The 24458-nt window shown below is 39.0% G+C and overlaps 1 protein-coding gene across 1 annotated transcript in view; it reads right to left on the minus strand.

Moving 5' to 3' along the window:
* The window catches only part of LOC128704096 (integrin alpha pat-2-like), a gene marked incomplete at its 3' end in the record, with an annotated part of 216265 nt that overhangs the window by 44810 nt on the left and 146997 nt on the right, over positions 1-24458 (minus strand). The window contains 3 exon segments of the mRNA XM_070087429.1: positions 2278-2453; positions 11701-11837; positions 16461-16558. Of these exon segments, the coding sequence (XP_069943530.1) occupies positions 2278-2453; positions 11701-11837; positions 16461-16558 (411 nt within the window).

Below are 24458 nucleotides of genomic sequence, written 5' to 3' on the forward strand. Positions count from 1 at the left end.
AAAAACCCACATCTATAGACCTCACCCTCTCCACACCTATTCCCTGCCTAACATAAATCCTATCTAACAATGCCTCATATCCCCTACGAATAAAAGTGTGCTCCACTCCATATCCCCTACTCCCCACCACATCTACCACTCCAACATCCCGCAAAACGTCTCTCAGAACCCCCAAAACACAACCCGCCCCCCTCGGAACCACATCCCCATTCCTAATTACACAATTCCAATCCCTGCCAAGCACCAAAACAGCCGGTAAACCTCTCAAATGATACACCAAGACATCGCATACAGAATCCACCTTCACCCTAGCATTACTAGTTGCTGGCATGTACACACCTACAAAAGAAACCCTCCCGGCCCCCCAAAACCCATCCACCCTGACAACCCTCTCACCTCCCTCCTCCCAACCCAGGATACGCAAAGGACTGGTCTCCTTTACTGCCACAGCCACACCTCCTTTCAACCTCAAAGCATCACTGGTAAATAACCTATAACCTTTCAAAACCAACTCACATCCTAACCTATGGTTATGTTCCTGCAAAAAACAGACATCAATACTAAATCTCCTTAAAAACCACTCTAACCATACCCTCTTGACCACGGTCTTAAGACTGTTTACATTGAAAGTTACACACCTGAAATTACAAGAATGGCGGCTTACCCCTATGCCGCTGAGGCTTACTTGGTCCTCCTTTCATAGGTCTCGGTCCATCTCTAGCAATCCCTCGTTCCTGCCCTCCAACCCCTTCCTGTCCCTTCCAGCCGATCTTCCCATTGCTCCCCCCCCCTCCCGGTCTCGCCGATCTTCCCATTGCTCCCCCCCCCTCCCGGTCTCGCCGTTTCCACCACAGCTGCCCAAACCTTTTTCCCAGGCCGCTGCGCTGGTGTGAGGACCTCATCCATGTGTGATGCCCCGGCTGATCTCTTGCGGGAGCTACCCTCTACACACATATCTTCTTCAATCACATCTTCTTGATGGTCCTCCACCACCACATTGCTCTCCATCCTAACCTCACTCAAGTCTTCCTTACCCCGTTTCTGTTCTTCCATCACCTTGACATCACCTAACCTCTCGCCGCCTTCCACACCATGCTCCGACTCTTCCAAAAAATCCTTCAGCACAGCCTCCAAAATCCTGTCCTGAGCTGAATGTGTAGTACCTAATGGTCTGTCTGACAGCATTATTCCCCCCCCCCCCGTTTCCTCTGGTAGTGTAACACACGTCTCCCTCCAAAGCCATCTCTGCTCTCTCAACCTCCTCACTCCAAAGGCCCTTTCCCCGGCCTTCCACATCACCCGTCATAACGTTCCAGAAGCTTTTTCTGGAACCCTAGGGCCCTGTCTCCTAGGGCATTGTGCCGCCATGTGCTCATAAGAGTCACATAAACGGCACGTCCTCTGCTGCCCCGCATGGTGTACAAAAACCTGAGTTCTATAACCATGCAATGTGACGTACAATGGTATCGGCCTCCTCAGGGTCATTTTCAGTGTGAAGGATCCTTCCGGTAGCCCCTCGTAGGGGCCGTCCCTCCACATTTCCATGCTCGCCGAGTGTACAGTCCCATAACCACTGAACACATCCTGTAGGCTGTATGCTGTCACTTCAAAAAGTACATTCCGCACTTTCACCCAAGTAAAATACTTAGAAACATCATGCAAGCATACTTCCACTGCCGAATTGATACTCATCCTCCTTTCTTGAAATTCGTCGACGATGCTGGAGTAGAAGTCGGCCCTGATGAACTTCACGAAGACCCTTAACATACCATTCAACTCCACACCGTACAACTCTTCGTTGGGGTTGCCATAAACGTCCCTGAGAATGCTTGGCAGGAGAACGTTTATCGTGGTGCTGCTTAAAGATTCCCTGACCAGCTCGATGAAGACAGTTATGCGCCGGCTCATTCGGTCCGCCATCTTGGTGCTAATGCTGTGTTTTCCTCACCAGGTGGCGTGCAAGAGAAACTGTAGAAGCGTCCTCTCTCCCCGCAGGTCGAGAGACGAATGTGCTTGCCTTATTTGGCAAGAAGAGCGTTGCTATTTAAGCAAAAATAGCAAGTTTTACCTATTCGCCACGACATATATATTATGTCTATATTTATTACTAATATTACTATGTGTACAGGAAGAGCTTAATCTACATGGGTTCTATATTATGAATGTGGAGCTTCACATAAAACGAATAGTTTCTACGATCTGAATCTTGAAGAAACAAATGATATGCTTCTTTCTCAGGTCTCAGTCTGAAGCAGCACCCTGATACATTACACTTACCGAGGTTGTCAAACTTCTTGTAGGTGTCGTAGGTGATGTTGACAGTGAGATCGAAGCACACACCATGGATCGTCTGGTAGCCAGCCTTCTCGATCATACAGTTTATTGTGTCGTCGACCATGACAGTCTCTGAGGTGAAGTACACACCCCCCACCAGCCTCACTACCGGCGATGATCTGACAAACACAATAATAATAATAATAATAATAATAATAATAATAATAATAATAATAATAATAATAATAATAATAATAATAATACTGTAGATAAACGGTTCAGAGAACCAACAAGTTGGGTATCTTAAATGAGGAAACGTTTCGCCACACAGTGGCTTCATCAGTCCATACAAAGGAAAATGGTGAAGAACAAGAGGAGTTTGAGATAATTAGTCCCTCTGCCTTGAGTCGATGTAATCAGTCCATCAGTCTTGAAAAGGATACAGCATATGTGCGAAGAAGTGGCTTATGTACTGTAGGCAGGTGAGGTGCAGCAGTCGTAGGTGGTATCACATTTGACAAATCCACACGTGGAAGTAGGTCATGCCTGAAGGTTAGGCAAGTGAAGAATTCCTTGTATTAATATCCCAAGATGTTGCTGTGTCTGACAGGAATATAGGTAAATGGCTCAGAGAATCGACAAGTTGAATTAGACACATGTGCAACACATGGGTATTTTTAACGAGGAAACGTTTCACCACACAGTGGCTTCATCAGTCCTTTGGGCCTAAAACTGAACCTTGTGGAACGCTACTGGTGACTAACCCCCATGGAAACTGCTTTTTATTGTTAACCCATGTCTCTATCTATGCTAGAAGTTAACCTCCTATACTATGAGCTGCTAATTTATTTAATAGTCTCTTGTGAGGTACTCTATCGAAAGCTTTACTAAAATCAAAATAAACAATATCTCCTGAACTCATGCTGAGATTCATTAATCAAATTATGCTCTTCAAGGTGACTTCTAATAATATCAGCTATAACTGATTCTAATAATTTGCCCACCATAGACGTCAGGCTTATTGGACGGTAATTTGATGGAATGGACTTATCCCTTGATTTGAATATAGGAATTACATTAGCTTTCTTCCACATACCTGGCACAATACCAGTAAGGATGGAAGCATTAAACACACTCGTTAATGGCTGACTAAGTTCCATTTTGCATTCCTTAAGTACCCTGGAAAACAACTCGTCGGGTCCCGGGGACTTATTTTGTTTCAGTTTGTCTATCTGTTTGATAACCATGTCCCTCGTGACAGTAATATTAGTTAATTTAAATTCATCAGGAACTAAATAATTGTTAATTTCTGGAATCTCATTTACGTCTTCTTGTGTAAAGACTGTCAAAAAAAAAAATAATCATTAAGTAGAGAGCACATTTCCAGTTCGTTATCCGTCAGCTGTCCTTTCCCAGTTTTTAGAGGTCCTACTTTTTCCGTCACCTTCGTCCTATACAAATGAAAGAATCCTTTTGGATTAGTCTTTGATTCATTATCAGCTCTAATTTCATAGATATGATTAGCCTTTCTAATCCCCTTTTTTACTTCTCTTTTAAACTGAACATATTGGTCAATAAGGTTAACCTCTCCTCTTCTGATGCACCTATAAATTCTTCTTGTCTCCCCTAATAGATTCTTTTGAGATCGTTATTATTTGATCTAATTTCTCTTTGAGGAATATATATACTCTGAGCATGTTGTACATTATTAAGAAAAAATCATAAACACAGATCCCTTTGTAATCGTAAGTATGATCATCATCAATAAAATCATTACCTAGAATACCCCAATCGAGATTAGACAGGTGTTTCCTAAGCCCAATATAATCGGCAGATCGAAAATCGGGAACTTTTACCATATTATCCTTATTCTCGTACTCCCAGATAATATTCAAAGTAATGGATTTGTGATCACTGCTGCCAAGCTCTTCAGTGATCTGCTAATTATTTACAAGGATTTCTGTATTTGACAAGATTAGGTCGAGTAAATTATTACCCCTGGTAGGCTTTGTTACACACTGCTTCAGAAACAGTCCTGAACTACTTCCTTAAAGTTACTGGACTCTAGATTACCGGTCAAAGAAGTCTAGTCAATTTCACTAAAAATTAAAATCCCCTACTGTCACTACTTTGTTGTGTCTAGAAACCCTAACAATTTCATCCCAAAGAAGTTTCCCTCTACTGTGATCCAAGTCGGTATATTACACCTAGAATTAGGTTTTCCCGACCTTCTAGAAACTCTGCCCAAACAGATTCTGTTACTGATCCATCTATTTTTATACCTGTTTTTATGCGACAATTCATATTTTCTCGTACATATAATGCAATTCCACCCCCTTTCCCTTTATGTCTATCTACATGGAACAACTTAAACCCTTGAATATGACACTCAGCAATCATATCCCGACTTTAAATTATACCAGGTTTCAGTTACTGGAATGACATCAAAATTCCCAGCACACACTACCAAACGTAATTCAGTAATTTTATTTCTGGCTCTTCGACAGTTAATATAAAATACATTCATGTATTTTTTGTGAACCTTTTCTTTTACACATTTTATGTTACTATCATTACCCTGTGTTACTCTGGACAGCCATTCGTTTCCAACACGTCTTCTTGGCATAATGTGACATAAAACAGGGCTACCTCCTTTTTTCTTAATAATGTCTATTGCTGCCCTATACCTTCTAACTAAATCCTAACTTCTTTGCTTGCCTACATCATTGCCTCCAGCAGTGAGGCAGATAATAGGATTGATCCCATTACCATTCATGATGTTGTCAAGCCGACTAACAATATCCTCCATCCCAGCCCCATGGAAGCACACTCTCTGTCTCCTACTCTTGTCCTTCAAGAATAAGGCTCTATCCATGTACCTAAACTGACTGTCCCCAATGAGCACAATATTCTTCATTGTGACGTTCTCAGTAGTGGACTCACATGCTTCTGGTAGCAGAAAGAAAGGGTTCGAAGTTTCCACAGCAGTCTTTTGCTGCTTCATTGTCTCTACCTCTCCATTCGTCCTCTTGATCTTCAACGTCAGAGGCATCCACAACACCGTATGCCCTCGGATGACGGTAAAACACCTAGCTTAGCTGGGTGAGTCATTCTTGTAGGATATGGTGGTACTGTGGGTTAGAGCATCATGCGGTTTTCGCTCACCATGAGGTGGGCGAAAACAACGTGGGTTTGAATCCTTGGCAAATCGTAGTGTTGTTATTGATTAATAACACTTATCTGTGGTTACAATAATATAAAATCCTGCTCGTTGGGCTAGTACGCCAAACAGGGAGAAGAATGAAATTAGCTCAGAGGCACTCACACCACCGTATGTCCTCAGATGACGGTGAAACACCTAGCTTGGTTGGGTGCATCATTCTTGTAGGATTTGGCGGTCATGTGGGTTAGAGCATCATGTAGTTTTCGCTCACCATGTGGCAGGCCTAAATAACATGGGTTCATATCCTTGGCTAGTCACAGTGTTGTTATTGATCAATACCAATCGTCCGTGGTTACAATAATATAGTGGAGAATGTTAGTGTGTGTGAGCGTTCATTGAGGAACTGGTTACAGCATTTCAAGGCTGGTGGCAGTGTCAAGTTACCATCTGCCAAACCTCGGTCTGGCCCCTCCAAGAAGACATATATTCATACCTTAACTGTGTTAAAGAAGCAGTTACTCTCTAACTGTTTCTTTAACACAGTTTAGGTAGGAACAGATGTCTTCTTGGAGGGGCCAGGCCGAGGTTTGGCAGACGGTAACTCGACACCGCCACCAGCCTTGAAACGCTGCACCAAGTTCCTCAACGAACTCTCACACACACACTAACATTCTCCACTATTTCTTTCGTCTGGTGCCCACCTTTGTGAAGCCCTATGATTTGGTCTATAGTTTCATGTGTTAAAGACTTCCTTTTACCCATAATCAAACATGTGTAGCTCCAAAACCAAAGGGAACACTGGGCAAAAGATTGGGCGGATGAGAAACAACAGTGCAACACTTCCTCTCACAACGGCAGAAACGTGAGCAATGACAAGTCACTGTGAAGTGTGGCGGCAGGCCCTGACGTCATGCTAACGGCTGCTACCCAGCAGAATGCACTGAAGATAAAAGACCCCTTAGTATGTCAGGCCTTTCATTATCATCATTGCGTTATGACGGGCGATCACTGGGTATAATGCCGTGACGAGCACTATATATATATATATATATATATATATATATATATATATATATATATATATATATATATATATATATATATATATATATATATATATATATATATATATATATATATATATATATTATTACACACTGGCCGATTCCCACCAAGGCAGGGTGGCCCGAAAAAGAAAAACTTTCTCCATCATTCACTCCATCACTGTCTTGCCAGAAGGGTGCTTTACACTACAATTTTTAAACTGCAACATTAACACCCCTCCTTCAGAGTGCAGGCACTGTACTTCCCATCTCCAGGACTTAAGTCCGGCCTGCCGGTTTCCCTGAACCCCTTCATAAATGTTACTTTGCTCAAACTCCAACAGCACGTCAAGTATTAAAAACCATTTGTCTCCATTCACTCCTATCAAACACGCTCACGCATGCCTTCTGGAAGTCCAAGCCCCTCGCACACAAAACCTCCTTTACCCCCTCCCTCCAACCTTACCTAGGCCGACCCCTACCCCGCCTTCCTTCCGCTACAGACTGATACACTCTTGAAGTCATTCTGTTTCGCTCCATTCTCTCTACATGTCCGAACCACCTCAACAACCCTTTCTCAGCCCTCTGGATAACAGTTTTGGTAATCCCGCACCTCCTCCTAACTTCCAAACTACGAATTTTCTGCATTATATCCACACCACACATTGCCCTCTGACGTGACATCTCCACTGCCTCCAGCCTTCTCCTCGCTGCAACATTCATCACCCATGTTTCACACCCATATAAGAGCGTTGGTAAAACTATACTCTCATACATTCCACTCTTTGCCTCCAAGGACAAAGTTCTTTGTCTCCACAGACTCCTAAGTGCACCACTCACCCATTTCCCCTCATCAGTTCTATGATTCACCTCATCTTTCATAGACCCTGACACGTCCACTCCCAAATATCTGAATACATTCACCTCCTCCATACTCTCTCCCTCCAATCTGATATTCAATCTTTCATCACCTAATCTTTTTGTTATCCTCATATATATATATATATATATATATATATATATATATATATATATATATATATATATATATATATATATATATATATATATATATATATATATATATATATATATATATATATATATATATATATATATAATATATATATATATATATATATATATATATATGCAAAACAACCACTCTGAAAGAATAGAGAAATTCCTTGATAATGTGAGTAGTCACGCAAGCGCTTGGAATTTCTCTATTCTTTCAGAGTGGGTGGTGTGCAGATTCTGAAATCACCTGTTTACTGTGATCTTATTGCATATCTATATATATATATATATATATATATATATATATATATATCTATATATATATATATATATATATATATATATATATATATATATATATATATATATATATATATATATATATATATATATATATATATATATATATATATATATATATATATATATATATATATATATATATATATATATATATATATATATATATATATATATATATATATATATATATATATATATTTTATATATATATATATATATATATATATATATATATATATATATATATATATATATATATATATATATATATATATATATATATATATATATATATATATATATAGGAGAAAAGAGAATATGAATGTGTAAATGCAAGAATTATGTGGATTAAAGTAAAGGTTGGATGCGAGAAGTGGGTCATAATAAGCGTGTATGCACCTGGAGAAGAGAGGAATGCAGAGGAGAGAGATGTTAAGTGAATGTATAGGAGATGTTAAGTGAATGTATAGGAGCCTTTGAACCAAGTGAGAGAGTAATTGTGGTAGGGGACCTGAATGCTAAAGTAGGAGAAACTTTTAGAGAGGGTGTGGTAGGTAAGCTTGGGGTGCTAGGTGTAAATGATAATGGGAGCCCTTTGATTGAACTTTGTATAGAAAGGGGTTTAGTTATAGGTAATACATATTTTAAGAAAAAGAGGATAAATAAGTATACAAGATATGATGTAGGGCGAAGTGACAGTAGTTTGTTGGATTATGTATTGGTAGATAAAAGACTGTTGAGTAGACTTCAGGATGTACATGTTTATAGAATGGCCACAGATATATCAGATCACTTTCTAGTTGTACCTACACTGAGAGTAAAAGGTAGATGGGATACAAGGAGAATAGAAGCATCAGGTGAAGGTTTATAAACTAAAAGAGGAGGCAGTTAGGGAAAGATATAAACTGCTATTGGAGGATAGATGGGCTAATGAGAGCATAGGCAATGGGGTCGAAGAGGTATGGGGTAGGTTTAAAAATGTAGTGTTAGAGTGTTCAGCAGAAGTTTGTGGTTACAGGAAAGTGGGTGCGGGAGGGAAGAGGAGCGATTAGTGGAATGATGATGTAAAGAGAGTAGTAAGGAGAAAAAGTTAGCATATGAGAAGTTTTTACAAAGTAGAAGTGATGCAAGGAGGGAAGAGTATATGGAGAAAAAGAGAGAGGTTAAGAGAGTGGTGAAGCAATGTAAAAAGAGAGCAAATGAGAGCGTGGGTGAGATGTTATCAACAAATTTTGTTGGAAATAAGAAAAAGTTTTGGAGTGAGATTAACAAGTTAAGGAAGCCTAGAGAACAAATGGATTTGTCAGTTAAAAATATAAGAGGAGAGTTATTAAATGGAGAGTTAGAGGTATTGGGAAGATGGAGGGAATATTTTGAGGAATTGTTAAATATTGATGAAGATAGGGAAGCTGTGATTTCGTGTATAGGGCAAGGAGGAATAACATCTTGTAGGAGTGAGGAAGAGCCAGTTGTGAGTGTGGGGGAAGTTCGTGAGGCAGTAGGTAAAATGAAAGGGGGTAAGGCAGCCGGGATTGATGGGATAAAGATAGAAATGTTAAAAGCAGGTGGGGATATAGTTTTGGAGTGGTTGGTGCAATTATTTAATAAATGTATGGAAGAGGGTAAGGTACCTAGGGATTGGGAGAGAGCATGCATAGTTCCTTTGTATAAAGGCAAAGGGGATAAAAGAGAGTGCAAAAATTATAAGGGGATGAGTCTGTTGAGTATACCTGGTAAAGTGTATGGTAGAGTTATTATTGAAAGAATTAAAAGTTAGACTGAGAATAGGATAGCAGATGAACAAGGAGGCTTTAGGAAAGGTAGGGGGTGTGTGGACCAGGTGTTTACAGTGAAACATATAAGTGAACAGTATTTAGATAAGGCTAATGAGGTCTTTGTGGCATTTATGGAAAAGGCGTATGACAGGGTGGATAGGGGGGCAATGTTGCAGATGTTGCAGGTGTATGGTGTAGGAGGTAGGTTACTGAAAGCAGTGAAGAGTTTTTACGAGGACAGTGAGGCTCAAGTTAGAGTACATAGGAAAGAGGGAAATTATTTCCCAGTAAAAGTAGGCCTTAGACAAGGATGTGTGATGTCACCGTGGTTGTTTAATATATTTATAGATGGGGTTGTAAGAGAAGTAAATGCGAGGGTCTTGACAAGAGGCGTGGAGTTAAAAGATAAAGAATGACATATAAAGTGGGAGTTGTCACAGTTGCTCTTTGCTCATGACACTGTGCTCTTGGGAGATTCTGAAGAGAAGTTGCAGAGATTGGTGGATGAATTTGGTAGGGTGTACAAAAGAAGAAAATTAAAAGTGAATACAGGAAAGAGTAAGGTTATGAGAATAACAAAAATATTAGGTGATGAAATATTGGATATCAGATTGGAGGGAGAGAGTATGGAGGAAGTGAATGTATTCAGATATTTGGGAGTGGACGTGTCAGCGGATGGGTCTATGAAGGATGAGGTGAATCATAGAATTGATGAGGGGAAAAGGGTGAGTGGTGCACTTAGGAGTCTGTGGAGACAAAGAACTTTGTCCTTGGAGGCAAAGAGGGGAATGTATGAGAGTATAGTTTTACCAACACTCTTATATGGGTGTGAAGCATGGGTGATGAATGTTGCAGCGAGGAGAAGGCTGGAGGCAGTGGAGATGTCATGTCAGAGGGCAATGTGTGGTGTGAATATAATGCAGAGAATTAGTAGTTTGGAAGTTAGGAAGAGGTTCGTAATTACCAAAACTGTTGTTCAGAGGGCTGAGGAAGGGTTGTTGAGGTGGTTCGGACATGTAGAGAGAATGGAGCGAAACAGAATGACTTCAAGAGTGTATCAGTCTGTAGTGGAAGGAAGGCGGGGTAGGGGTCGGCCTAGGAAAGGTTGGAGGGAGGGGGTAAAGGTGGTTTTGTGTGCGAGGGGCTTGGACTTCCAGCAGGCGTGCGTGAGCGTGTTTGATAGGAGTGAATGGAGACGAATGGTTTTTAATACTTGACGTGCTGTTGGAGTGTGAGCAAAGTAACATTTATGAAGGGGTTCAGGGAAACCGGCAGGCCGGACTTGAGTCCTGGAGATGGGAATTACAGTGCCTGCACTCTGAAGGAGGGGTGTTAATGTTGCAGTTTAAAAACTGTAGTGTAAAGCACCCTTCTGGCAAGACAGTGATGGAGTGAATGATGGTGAAAATTTTTCTTTTTCGGGCCACCTTGCCTTGGTGGGAATCGGCCAGTGTGATAATAAAATAATAATTATATATATATATATATATATATATATATATATATATATATATATATATATATATATATATATATATATATATATATATATATATATATATATATATATATATATGTCGTGCCGAATATGTAAAACTGGTCAATTAGCAAGAACTCATTTAAAATTATGTCCTTTCTAAATTTTTCTCTTATTTGTTTAAAGATATATTTTTTTCATTAATGTTAATGTAAAAATATTTAATTTTGCTCCGAAAGAATCTTAGAAAACTTGCCTAACCTTATTATAACAAGAACAATTTATTTTAGCCTAACCCAACTAAATATATTTTAGATTTGTTTACAATAATTTAATACTTACCAAACACAGTGAAATTTATTTTTTTCGTTAGGTTCAGAATGATTTTGGCGAAATTATTGCATACACAAATTTTCACTTGTCCTTTATGGCAAGATGAGCGTTGCTATTTAAGCCAAGATCGCAAGTTCTGCCTATTCGGCACGACATATATAAATATATATATATATATATATATATATATATATATATATATATATATATATATATATATATATATATATATATATATATATATATATATATATATATATATATATATTCATACACAATCGTGCTTTTCCTAAGGCTTTTCATACAAATTACCTGACAAAGAAGGCTGTGTTCGATTCCGCAGACCCTATAATCAGGTCTGAGTAACCATTGTCGTCCATGTCGAGACCTCCATCTAAGCTGAAGCCAAAGCCACGCAGCCCCTCTGAGAAAGCGGAAGCCTCTATCACCTGCAACACTTCGACTTCGTTACATTCTTTAATTTTAAGTTTACGAGAAGAAACAAAGTTAAGAAGAAATTTATTTAATAAATATGAAGAACACACAGTAAAATATATAGTTTACCTTTCACTATATCCTGTATAATGTGCTTGACAACCTTTAATGTGTATATACATACATGCTAAAATAGGAATGTGCATAAATACATTTTAGAAATATGTATCAACACAGCCTCACATACATCACTGACACGTGGTGAGCCAAATCATTATACTTTTTAAGTATGTGTCTTTTCCTGTGATCAGCAGCACCACTCAGCTAATCAGGGGAAAATGTACTGCAGGTATCAGTCAGGCTTGATGTACAAGTATATTTACATATCAGCGGTCTACTATTTGTCCAAGGATTTAATGTAAGGTTATCAGGGCAGCTAGTAGGCACATGTTGGTTGTTGAGTAGATGAAAATGAAGTTATCTCTCAGCTGCGGCTACATGTAGCAAGGGTCGTCTTGATGATTTCTTTGACTTCATTGAATTTAATGTGCCAGTCTTTGGAACATGAACACTTCATGCCATGCAGGCCATACTGATCAGCTACCACTTTGCTGCAGCTACCACTACAGCAAAGCGGAGAGCCACTGCAGTGACTCTCCGCGAGTCATTATGCCTGCATTCACAGCTGAAAGACAATCTCTCTTATTCTTGTAACTACTTAATGGTCCAAGTCAAACCTAAGCGCCGTCGTAAGTTTCATTCTCTTAAGTGAGGGTTATTTGTGCACTGTTTAAGTTACAGTATTGTGCCTTTTTGTTCTTTACAGAGCTTGAGCCCGCTAACATAGTTAAATCAGACTTTTCCATGTAAGGGCTGCCCCAAATGAATTATTTGGGTGCCAAATTTTCAGTTGATCCTTTGCATCAAAATGGTATTCCACATGCTGGCATACGTGGTACTTGGGGTCGTCCAGCCCTGCTAAATTGAAAATTAATTCAGGTAGAAATTCCTTCACTAATTTATTGGATCCATTGAAGAAGAATATGAAGACTGGCAAAGCAATCTGAGAGGTTGAACTTATGCCCAGTTCACCTAATCTGACTTGAAATGCAGCTTGCTGCTGCTGTGATCCGATAATAACTTGCTTAAGTATCGTCACACATTTTCGAAGTGTTTCAGGCATAAATGTGCATGTAGGTGGCAGTATGAGGGGAGCAGTAGTAGGGCACAGCAGTGAGAGAGGTAGTGGTAAAGGGTTGCAGTAAGGGAAGTAGTAAGGGGTAGCAGAGAGGAAGGTAAGAATATGGGATAGTAGTAAGGAAAGTTCTGGTATGGGTTAGTAATGAAGGAGTTAGTAGTAGTGGGTTGTAGTGAGGGAGGTAGTAGTCAGAGGTAATAGTGAGGGAGGTAGTAGTGCACAGTAGCTATGAGGGAGGTATTAGTAGACTGTTGTAGTGAGGAAGGAACAACAGGTAGTGCACACTATTTTTGCTGCCATTAATTTCTGGCAAAGGGATTTTTTTTTTTTTGGTCAATATTTACTATAGCTTGGAAGAGTTAAGTGATAATTTTTACTTTCCAGTGTATAACAACGACTTCTGAAATAACTATTATTATTTTTTTTACAACTTGTTATAAATTGTAATGTTGGGGAAGGAAACGTTTAAAAATATTAGCTACTCTGTTTCATAATGTAAATTTTACAACATTAAATAAGTTGTGCGAAGGAGACACTAATATTTTGGGGTCTATGATAAAAAAAGTTCTTCCTGATGATCAAGAAATCAGTCTAACCTAACCTAACCTTAACTTAGTATTAACTTAGTATTAACTTAGTATTAACTTAGTATTAACTTAGTATTAAACTCAAAATCAAGTTTATGCTACATTAGATTGAATTTTTTTTTTGTGGCATTAAAAAAAGTTTGTTTTCTTCTTATACACACAAAACATAAATGACCCCGGTGAATAATTCACTTATTGTTCCAGTAATTATGTAATAAGACATATTTTCCAAGCAGCTAAAGCAAATATTGACTCTTTTTCCAGTGAAGACAACAAACATTTTTCAAAAGAAATTTTGTAGATGGATGGTTCAGAGAACCGACATGTTGATAAATTAGGCACATGTGCAACAGTGGCGAAACGTTTTCCTCAATAAAGATACCCAAGAGTTGCACATGTGCCTAATTTATCAAAAGAAATTTTGTTATTATAATGATTTTCTCAACATATTAGACTGATCTGAGTCTAACTTACATGAGTTTGGAGAAAAATTGTGTTAATTAAAATTAATAATTTTAATTTTACACCTAGCAATAGTGCATCATTAACCCTGTAAGAGGATGGGCGATATAATACCGCAGATCAAATGTGCCGTATTAGGAGGCAAATTTTTAAAATCAGACGCTCTTGCCTAAAGTTTAAAAAATCTGACCTATTTTTACGTTAGGCTTAAAATCACAGAAAGGAATATAAAGAACAAAAAAGAGGATCATAATTACAATTAAATGATTAATTAGCTCATCCCATTTGTCTTCTGCATAACAGTTAGTGAAATTACCATCAGACTGACTAGCGATAAACATATGGTTCCTGGATGATGGCACACTGGTGGGTATAAGAGTCCCTTCATGATGATCTTACCTAGGCCAGGCCATGGAGACAGGATATGGAACTCATTCTTAAGCCATCTAAATGTGAAATCATCACAGCCGATCAACAAGTCATCAATGCAGTGATCCATACTACGAGGTGCGTCAATTACTGCTCCCACAATTAGCGTCTTGTTTGGAGCACCTCTTAGGATTGATACCATTGACTCAGTTCTCAAGAAGAAACTAGACGGTTTAAGTTGGAAGGAACAGCGAATAGGCAGTCTAGACACACACGTTGCCTTATACCTTCTCACAAAGTGTGTGAGTCTGCCCAGGTTAACATATTTCCTAAGATGTACACCCTCATATGAGAACCTTATACTGCATGAATACGACAGTATCCTGAGACAGATATTTACAAATGTAGTTAACCTCACTCTAGAAGATGGACAGTGGGACCAAGCTACACTTCCAGACTAGGAGGTATTGGTGTGTGCAAGGCATCACAGATTGCACTACATGCTTTCCTGTCTTCATGTGTGGCATCCAATGAACTTGTAACAGAGTCTCCCTGAACACCTTAGGGACAATATTTGAGTTTGCGACCAAAAAGTTCATTGATGGAGTCAGACTCTGGGATAATCTTATGGGCTCTCCAACCAGACCTACTCCTCCCAACAACTAGTCACACCGGGATGGCCGAATAATGAAAAATATAGACAGTGCTTCAGAGTATGTCGGGGTAGTACAGAGCACGCCTTATGTCAGTGAGAGCTCCTCATGCGAGAGATTTCCAGTTGTCTGTCTCCAACTCCACCCTAGGCACATGCCTCAACTCGCAAACCATCCGCACTGTAGATACCGTTCGCTTTACCGTCCCTATTCTCGCCGAAAACAGGTGAATCTGCGGCAGTGAGACGGTAGACCAATTCAGATACCGTGATCTTGTTTGTCACAGATCCTAGGGAAATACTGAAAAGCGTGAAGTTAATAACATCATCCAAAGAAGCCTTGCAACAGCTGGATGCAGAGCAATAGGGGAGCCACCCCAACTATACAGATGTGATGGCAAAGGCATCCAAATGGAATTACCTGGCAAGTATGGACAAACAGCAAGCAGGTGGTGTGGAACTACACATGTACAGCCACACTGCTGGTATCTATCTCCAATGCACCAGGGAGGAAGGAGAGGCAGCTGCGAACTTCAGGGAGTCCCAAAAGTCTAGAAAATACAGTAAACTTGCCCATCATATGTTTGTTCTTATAGGCTCGGAGATCCTTCGCCCATGGGGAAAGAGTGCATCTAAGTTCCTTAAGGAACTAGGCAAAAGACTCATCAAAGCAACTAAGGATTCAGGACAGCTAGTTTTCTATTCCAGTGTCTGAGCACTGCGGTTCAGAGAGGTAACGCCTGTTGTATCCTGGGTACTCGTCTCAGTCCGAGCACCTGCATGAGAATTTTTATAATGTTATTTTTTTGGCAGACACATAACATTATGTACTTCTAACATATTCCTCAAACCTCATATGTTGTATATGCCGAATAGGATGAGCTCCGTTAAAAAATTAAACTTTTCCAAAGTTTAATTTTTTTAATGGATTGATAGATATTTTTTTCATTAATACTTACATAAACATTTATATTTTTGTACCAAAACTAACATAGAAACCTCACCCAACTTCCCTTAAAGCTAGAATAATTTACTATTATTTAAAACTCAATGATATATAATTTTTTTCGTAATGCTCAGATACATTTCCACTGATTTTTGACAAAAACGAATTTTCATTCGGCTTATTCAGCAAAGTGCACCCTTGCTAAATAGGCCTAATATATATATATATATATATATATATATATATATATATATATATATATATATATATATATATATATATATATATATATATATATATATATATATATATATATATATATATATATATATATATATATATATATATATATATATATATATGATGGGCATGTATAAAGATGTATAATTTGCTCGGCCGCCAATATGGAGAACAGTAACTCACCTGCGAGTGAGGTGTACGGAGGCCGCCCGCACCTCCGTTGAAGATGTAAACAACGCCGCCTCTGTTACTTCCTGCATAGGGAGCAGCAACAGCTACGTCTGCAAGATTTATAAAATAGTATAGTAATGTACTGTGTTTTCCTTTGTGGAATCCAAAACTGTGTATTGCTAAGGTAGGGGAGGGTGACTCAAGGTAGGGGAGGGTGACTCAAGGTAGGGGAGGGTGACTCAAGGTAGGGGAGGGTGACTCAAGGTAGGGGAGGGTGACTCAAGGTAGGGGAGGGTGACTCAAGGTAGGGGAGGGTGACTCAAGGTAGGGGAGGGTGACTCAAGGTAGGGGAGGGTGACTCAAGGTAGGGGAGGGTGACTCAAGGTAGGGGAGGGTGACTCAAAGAAGTAAGCACATTAGCTATTACATATTCATAAATTTGTATGTGCCAGAGCGTGAGAAAGTAGCAAATTTACTTAACTTTCTCATCTATAATAAAAATTGCTGGAACTGTACTTCCCACTTTCAAAACTCAAGTCAAGCAAACTGGTTACCCTGAATACCTTCACACACTAACAGTACATTAAATCCCCAAACCATTTGTCTCTATTCATTCTGATCCAACACTCTCACTCAGGTCAGATGGAGGCTCCAGCTCCTACCTCTCGAAACCATTTTCACATCTTTCCTCCAACGCATCCTGGAACGAGCACTCACCCTCCGTTCAGCCATCCTGGATTTATTAACCTTGGTCAGTCTTGTCTGCTTCATCCTCTCTGAACTACCAAATCCTCTCATCAACTCCTCTTCTGACCTCTGAATTATAAATTTATACCACCACACCGTCAAATAATTTCTTCACTTTTTATTCGCTGAATAATTTCTGAACCGCACATTGACCTCAGATAAGACTTCTTGAGTACCTCCAGCCGCCTCCTCACTGCAACATTCAGAGACCATGCTTCACTGCAACATTCAAAAATCATGCTTCACTGGAACATTCAAAGACCATGCTTCACTGCAACATTCAAAGATCATCCTTCACTGCAACATTCAAAGACCATCCTACTCTGCAACATTCAAAGACCATGCTTCACTGCAACATTCAAAGATCATGCTACTCTGCAACATTCAAAGACCATGATTCTCTGCAACATTCAAAGACCATGCTTCACTGCAACATTCAAAGACCATGCTACTCTGCAACATTCAAAGACCAAGCTACTCTGCAACATTCAAAGACCATGCTACTCTGCAACATTAAAAGACCATGCTTCACTGCAACATTCAAAAATTATGCTTTACTGCAACATTCAGAGATCATGCTTCACTGCAACATCCAGAGACCATTATTCACTGCAACATTCTGAGACCATGCTTCACTGCAGCATTCAGACACCATGCTTCAATGCAACATTCAAAGACCATGCTTCACTGCAACATTAAAAGACCATGCTTCACTGCAACATTCAAAGACTATGCTTCACTGCAACATTCAAAGACCGTGCTACTCTGCAACATTCAAAGATCATGCTTCACTGCGACATTCAAGGACCATGCTACACTGCAACAAACACTATACTTTACACGTAAAGGCATCGGCCAATCAGAACCCTGACACACTCACCTTGTAACATGCAATAACAACTACCTAACACACTGACCTTGTAACATGTAATAACAACTACCTGACACACTCACCTTGTAACATGCAATAACAACTACCTGACAGACTCACCTTGTAACATGCAATAACAACTACCTGACACACTCACCTTGTAACATGCAATAACAACTACCTAACACACTGACCTTGTAACATGTAATAACAACTACCTGACACACTCACCTTGTAACATGCAATAACAACTACCTGACAGACTCACCTTGTAACATGCAATAACAACTACCTGACACACTCACCTTGTAACATGCAATAACAACTACCTAACACACTGACCTTGTAACATGTAATAACAACTACCTGACACACTCACCTTGTAACATGCAATAACAACTACCTGACAGACTCACCTTGTAACATGCAATAACAACTACCTGACACACTCACCTTGTAACATGTAATAACAACTACCTGACACACTGACCTTGTAACATGTAATAACAACTACCTGACACACTGACCTTGTAACATGTAATAACAACTACCTGACACACTGACCTTGTAACATGTAATAACAACTACCTGACACACTCACCTTGTAACATGCAATAATAACTACATGACACACTCACCTTGTAACATGTAATAACTACCTGACACACTCACCTTGTAACATGCAATAACAACTACCTGACACACTCACCTTGTAACATGTAATAATAACTACCTGACACACTCACCTTGTAACATGCAATAACAACTACCTGACACACTCACCTTGTAACATGCAATAACAACTACCTGACACACTCACCTTGTAACATGTAATAATAACTACCTGACACACTCACCTTGTAACATGTAATAACCACTACCTAACACACTCACCTTTTAATATGCAATAACAACTACCTGACACACTCACCTTGTAATATGCAATGACAACTACATGACACACTCACCTTGTAACATGTAATAACAACTACCTGACACTCTCCCCTTTTAACATGCAATAATAACTACCTGACACACTCACCTTGTAACATGTAATAATAACTACCTGACACACTCACCTTGTAACATGTAATAACAACTACCTGACACACTCACCTTGTAATATGCAATAACAACTACCTGACACACTCACCTTGTAACATGTAATAATAACTACCTGACACACTCACCTTGTAATATGCAATAACAACTACCTGACACACTCACCTTGTAACATGTAATAATAACTACCTGACACACTCACCTTGTAATATGCAATAACAACTACCTGACACACTCACCTTGTAACATGTAATAACAACTACCTGACACACTCACCTTGTAATATGCAATAACAGCTACCTGACACACTCACCTTGTAATATGCAATAACAACTACCTGACACACTCACCTTGTAACATGTAATAACAACTACCTGACACTCTCCCCTTTTAACATGCAATAATAACTACCTGACACACTCACCTTGTAACATGTAATAATAACTACCTGACACACTCACCTTGTAACATGCAATAACAACTACCTGACACACTCACCTTGTAACATGTAATAACAACTCTCTGACGCACTTACCTTGTAACATGTAATAACAACTACCTGACACACTCACCTTGTAACATGCAATAACAACTACCTGACACACTCACCTTGTAACATGTAATAACAACTACCTGACACACTCACCTTGTAACATGCAATAACAACTACCTGGCACACTCACCTTGTAACATGCAATAACAACTACCTGACACACTCATCTTGTAACATGTAATAACAACTACCTGACACACTCACCTTGTAACATGCAATAACAACTACCTGACACACTCACCTTTTAACATGCAATAACAACTACCTGACACACTCACCTTGTAACATGTAATAACAACTACCTGACACACTCACCTTGTAACATGCAATAACAACTACCTGGCACACTCACCTTTTAACATGCAATAACAACTACCTGACACACTCACCTTGTAACATGTAATAACAACTACCTGGCACAATCACCTTGTAACATGCAATAACAACTACCTGACACACTCACCTTGTAACATGTAATAACAACTACCTGACACACTCATCTTGTAACATGCAATAACAACTACCTGACACACTCACCTTGTAACATGTAATAACAACTACCTGACACACTCACCTTTTAACATGCAATAATAACTACCTGACACACTCACCTTGTAACATGCAATAACAACTACCTGACACACTCACCTTGTAACATGTAATAACAACTACCTGACACACTCATCTTGTAACATGTAATAACAACTACCTGACACACTCACCTTGTAACATGCAATAACAACTACCTGACAGACTCACCTTGTAACATGCAATAACAACTACCTGACACACTCACCTTGTAACATGCAATAACAACTACCTAACACACTGACCTTGTAACATGTAATAACAACTACCTGACACACTCACATTGTAACATGCAATAACAACTACCTGACAGACTCACCTTGTAACATGCAATAACAACTACCTGACACACTCACCTTGTAACATGCAATAACAACTCCTAACACACTTGTAACATGTAATAACAACTACCTGACACACACTGACCTTGTAACATGTAATAACAACTACCTGACACACTCACCTTTTAACATGTAACATGCAATAACAACTACCTGACAGACTCACCTTGTAACATGCAATAACAACTAAATGACACACTCACCTTGTAACATGTAATAACAACTACCTGACACACTGACCTTGTAACATGTAATAACAACTACCTGACACACTGACCTTGTAACATGTAATAACAACTACCTGACACACTGACCTTGTAACATGTAATAACAACTACCTGACACACTCACCTTGTAACATGCAATAATAACTACATGACACACTCACCTTGTAACATGTAATAACTACCTGACACACTCACCTTGTAACATGCAATAACAACTACCTGACACACTCACCTTGTAACATGTAATAATAACTACCTGACACACTCACCTTGTAATATGCAATAACAACTAACTGACACACTCACCTTGTAACATGTAATAATAACTACCTGACACACTCACCTTGTAATATGCAATAACAACTAACTGACACACTCACCTTGTAACATGCAATAACAACTACCTGACACACTCACCTTGTAACATGCAATAACAACTACCTGACACACTCACCTTGTAACATGTAATAATAACTACCTGACACACTCACCTTGTAACATGTAATAACAACTACCTGACACACTCACCTTGTAACATGTAATAATAACTACCTGACACACTCACCTTGTAACATGTAATAACCACTACCTAACACACTCACCTTTTAATATGCAATAACAACTACCTGACACACTCACCTTGTAATATGCAATGACAACTACATGACACACTCACCTTGTAACATGTAATAACAACTACCTGACACACTCACCTTGTAATATGCAATGACAACTACATGACACACTCACCTTGTAACATGTAATAACAACTACCTGACACTCTCCCCTTTTAACATGCAATAATAACTACCTGACACACTCACCTTGTAACATGTAATAATAACTACCTGACACACTCACCTTGTAATATGCAATAACAACTAACTGACACACTCACCTTGTAACATGTAATAATAACTACCTGACACACTCACCTTGTAATATGCAATAACAACTACCTGACACACTCACCTTGTAACATGTAATAATAACTACCTGACACACTCACCTTGAAATATGCAATAACAACTACCTGACACACTCACCTTGTAACATGTAATAACAACTACCTGACACACTCACCTTGTAATATGCAATAACAGCTACCTGACACACTCACCTTGTAACATGTAATAACAACTACCTGACACACTCACCTTGTAACATGTAATAACAACTACCTGACACTCTCCCCTTTTAACATGCAATAATAACTACCTGACACACTCACCTTGTAACATGTAATAATAACTACCTGACACACTCACCTTGTAACATGCAATAACAACTACCTGACACACTCACCTTGTAACATGTAATAACAACTCTCTGACGCACTTACCTTGTAACATGTAATAACAACTACCTGACACACTCACCTTGTAACATGCAATAACAACTACCTGACACACTCACCTTGTAACATGTAATAACAACTACCTGACACACTCACCTTGTAACATGCAATAACAACTACCTGGCACACTCACCTTGTAACATGCAATAACAACTACCTGACACACTCATCTTGTAACATGTAATAACAACTACCTGACACACTCACCTTGTAACATGCAATAACAACTACCTGACACACTCACCTTTTAACATGCAATAACAACTACCTGACACACTCACCTTGTAACATGTAATAACAACTACCTGACACACTCACCTTGTAACATGCAATAACAACTACCTGGCACACTCACCTTTTAACATGCAATAACAACTACCTGACACACTCACCTTGTAACATGTAATAACAACTACCTGGCACAATCACCTTGTAACATGCAATAACAACTACCTGACACACTCACCTTGTAACATGTAATAACAACTACCTGACACACTCATCTTGTAACATGCAATAACAACTACCTGACACACTCACCTTGTAACATGTAATAACAACTACCTGACACACTCACCTTTTAACATGCAATAATAACTACCTGACACACTCACCTTGTAACATGCAATAACAACTACCTGACACACTCACCTTGTAACATGTAATAACAACTACCTGACACACTCATCTTGTAACATGTAATAACAACTACCTGACACACTCACCTTGTAACATGCAATAACAACTACCTGACACACTCACCTTGTAACATGTAATAACAACTACCTGACACACTCACCTTGTAACATGTAATAACAACTACCTGACACACTCACCTTGTAACATGTAATAACAACTACCTGACACACTCACCTTTTAACATGCAATAACAACTACCTGACACACTCACCTTGTAACATGCAATAACAACTACCTGACACACTCACCTTGTAACATGTAATAACAACTACCTGACACACTCACCTTGTAACATGTAATAACAACTACCTGACACACTCACCTTGTAACATGTAATAACAACTACCAGACACACTCACCTTGTAACATGTAATAACAACTACCTGACACACTCACCTTGTAACATGCAATAACAACTACTTGTCACACTCACCTTGTAACATGCAATAACAACTACTTGACACACTCACCTTGTAACATGTAATAACAACTACCTGACACTCTCCCCTTTTAACATGCAATAATAACTACCTGACACACTCACCTTGTAACATGCAATAACAACTACCTGACACACTCACCTTTTAACATGCAATAACAACTACCTGACACACTCACCTTGTAACATGCAATAACAACTACCTGACACACACACCTTGTAAAATGTAATAACAACTACCTGACACACTCACCTTTTAACATGCAATAATAACTACATGACACACTCACCTTGTAACATGCAATAACTACTACCTGGCACACTCACCTTGTAACATGCAATAACAACTACCTGACACACTCACGTTGTAACATGTAATAACAACTACCTGACACACTCACCTTGTAACATGCAATAACAACTACCTGGCACACTCACCTTGTAACATGCAATAACAACTACCTGACACACTCACCTTGTAACATGTAATAACAACTACCTGGCACACTCACCTTTTAACATGCAATAATAACTACCTGACACACTCACCTTGTAACATGCAATAACAACTGCCTGACACACTCACCTTGTAATATGTAATAACAACTACATGACACACTCATCTTGTAACATGTAATAAAAACTACCTGACACACTCACCTTGTAACATGCAATAACAACTACCTGACACACTCACCTTGTAACATGTAATAACAACTACCTGACAAACTCACCTTGTAACATGTAATAACAACTACCTGACACACTCACCTTGTAACATGTAATAACAACTACCTCACACACTCACCTTTTAACATGCAATAACAACTACCTGACACACTCACCTTGTTCCATGTAATAACAACTACCTGACACACTCACCTTGTAACATGTAATAACAACTACCTGACACACTCACCTTGTAACATGTAATAACAACTACCTGACACACTCACCTTGTAACATGTAATAACAACTACCTGACACACTCACCTTGTAACATGTAATAACAACTACCTGACACACTCACCTTTTAACATGCAATAACAACTACCTGACACACTCACCTTGTAACATGCAATAAGAACTACCTGACACACTCACCTTGTCACATGTAATAACAACT

Source organism: Cherax quadricarinatus, chromosome 2 (genome assembly GCF_038502225.1).
Source record: "Cherax quadricarinatus isolate ZL_2023a chromosome 2, ASM3850222v1, whole genome shotgun sequence".
NCBI lineage: Eukaryota > Metazoa > Arthropoda > Malacostraca > Decapoda > Parastacidae > Cherax > Cherax quadricarinatus.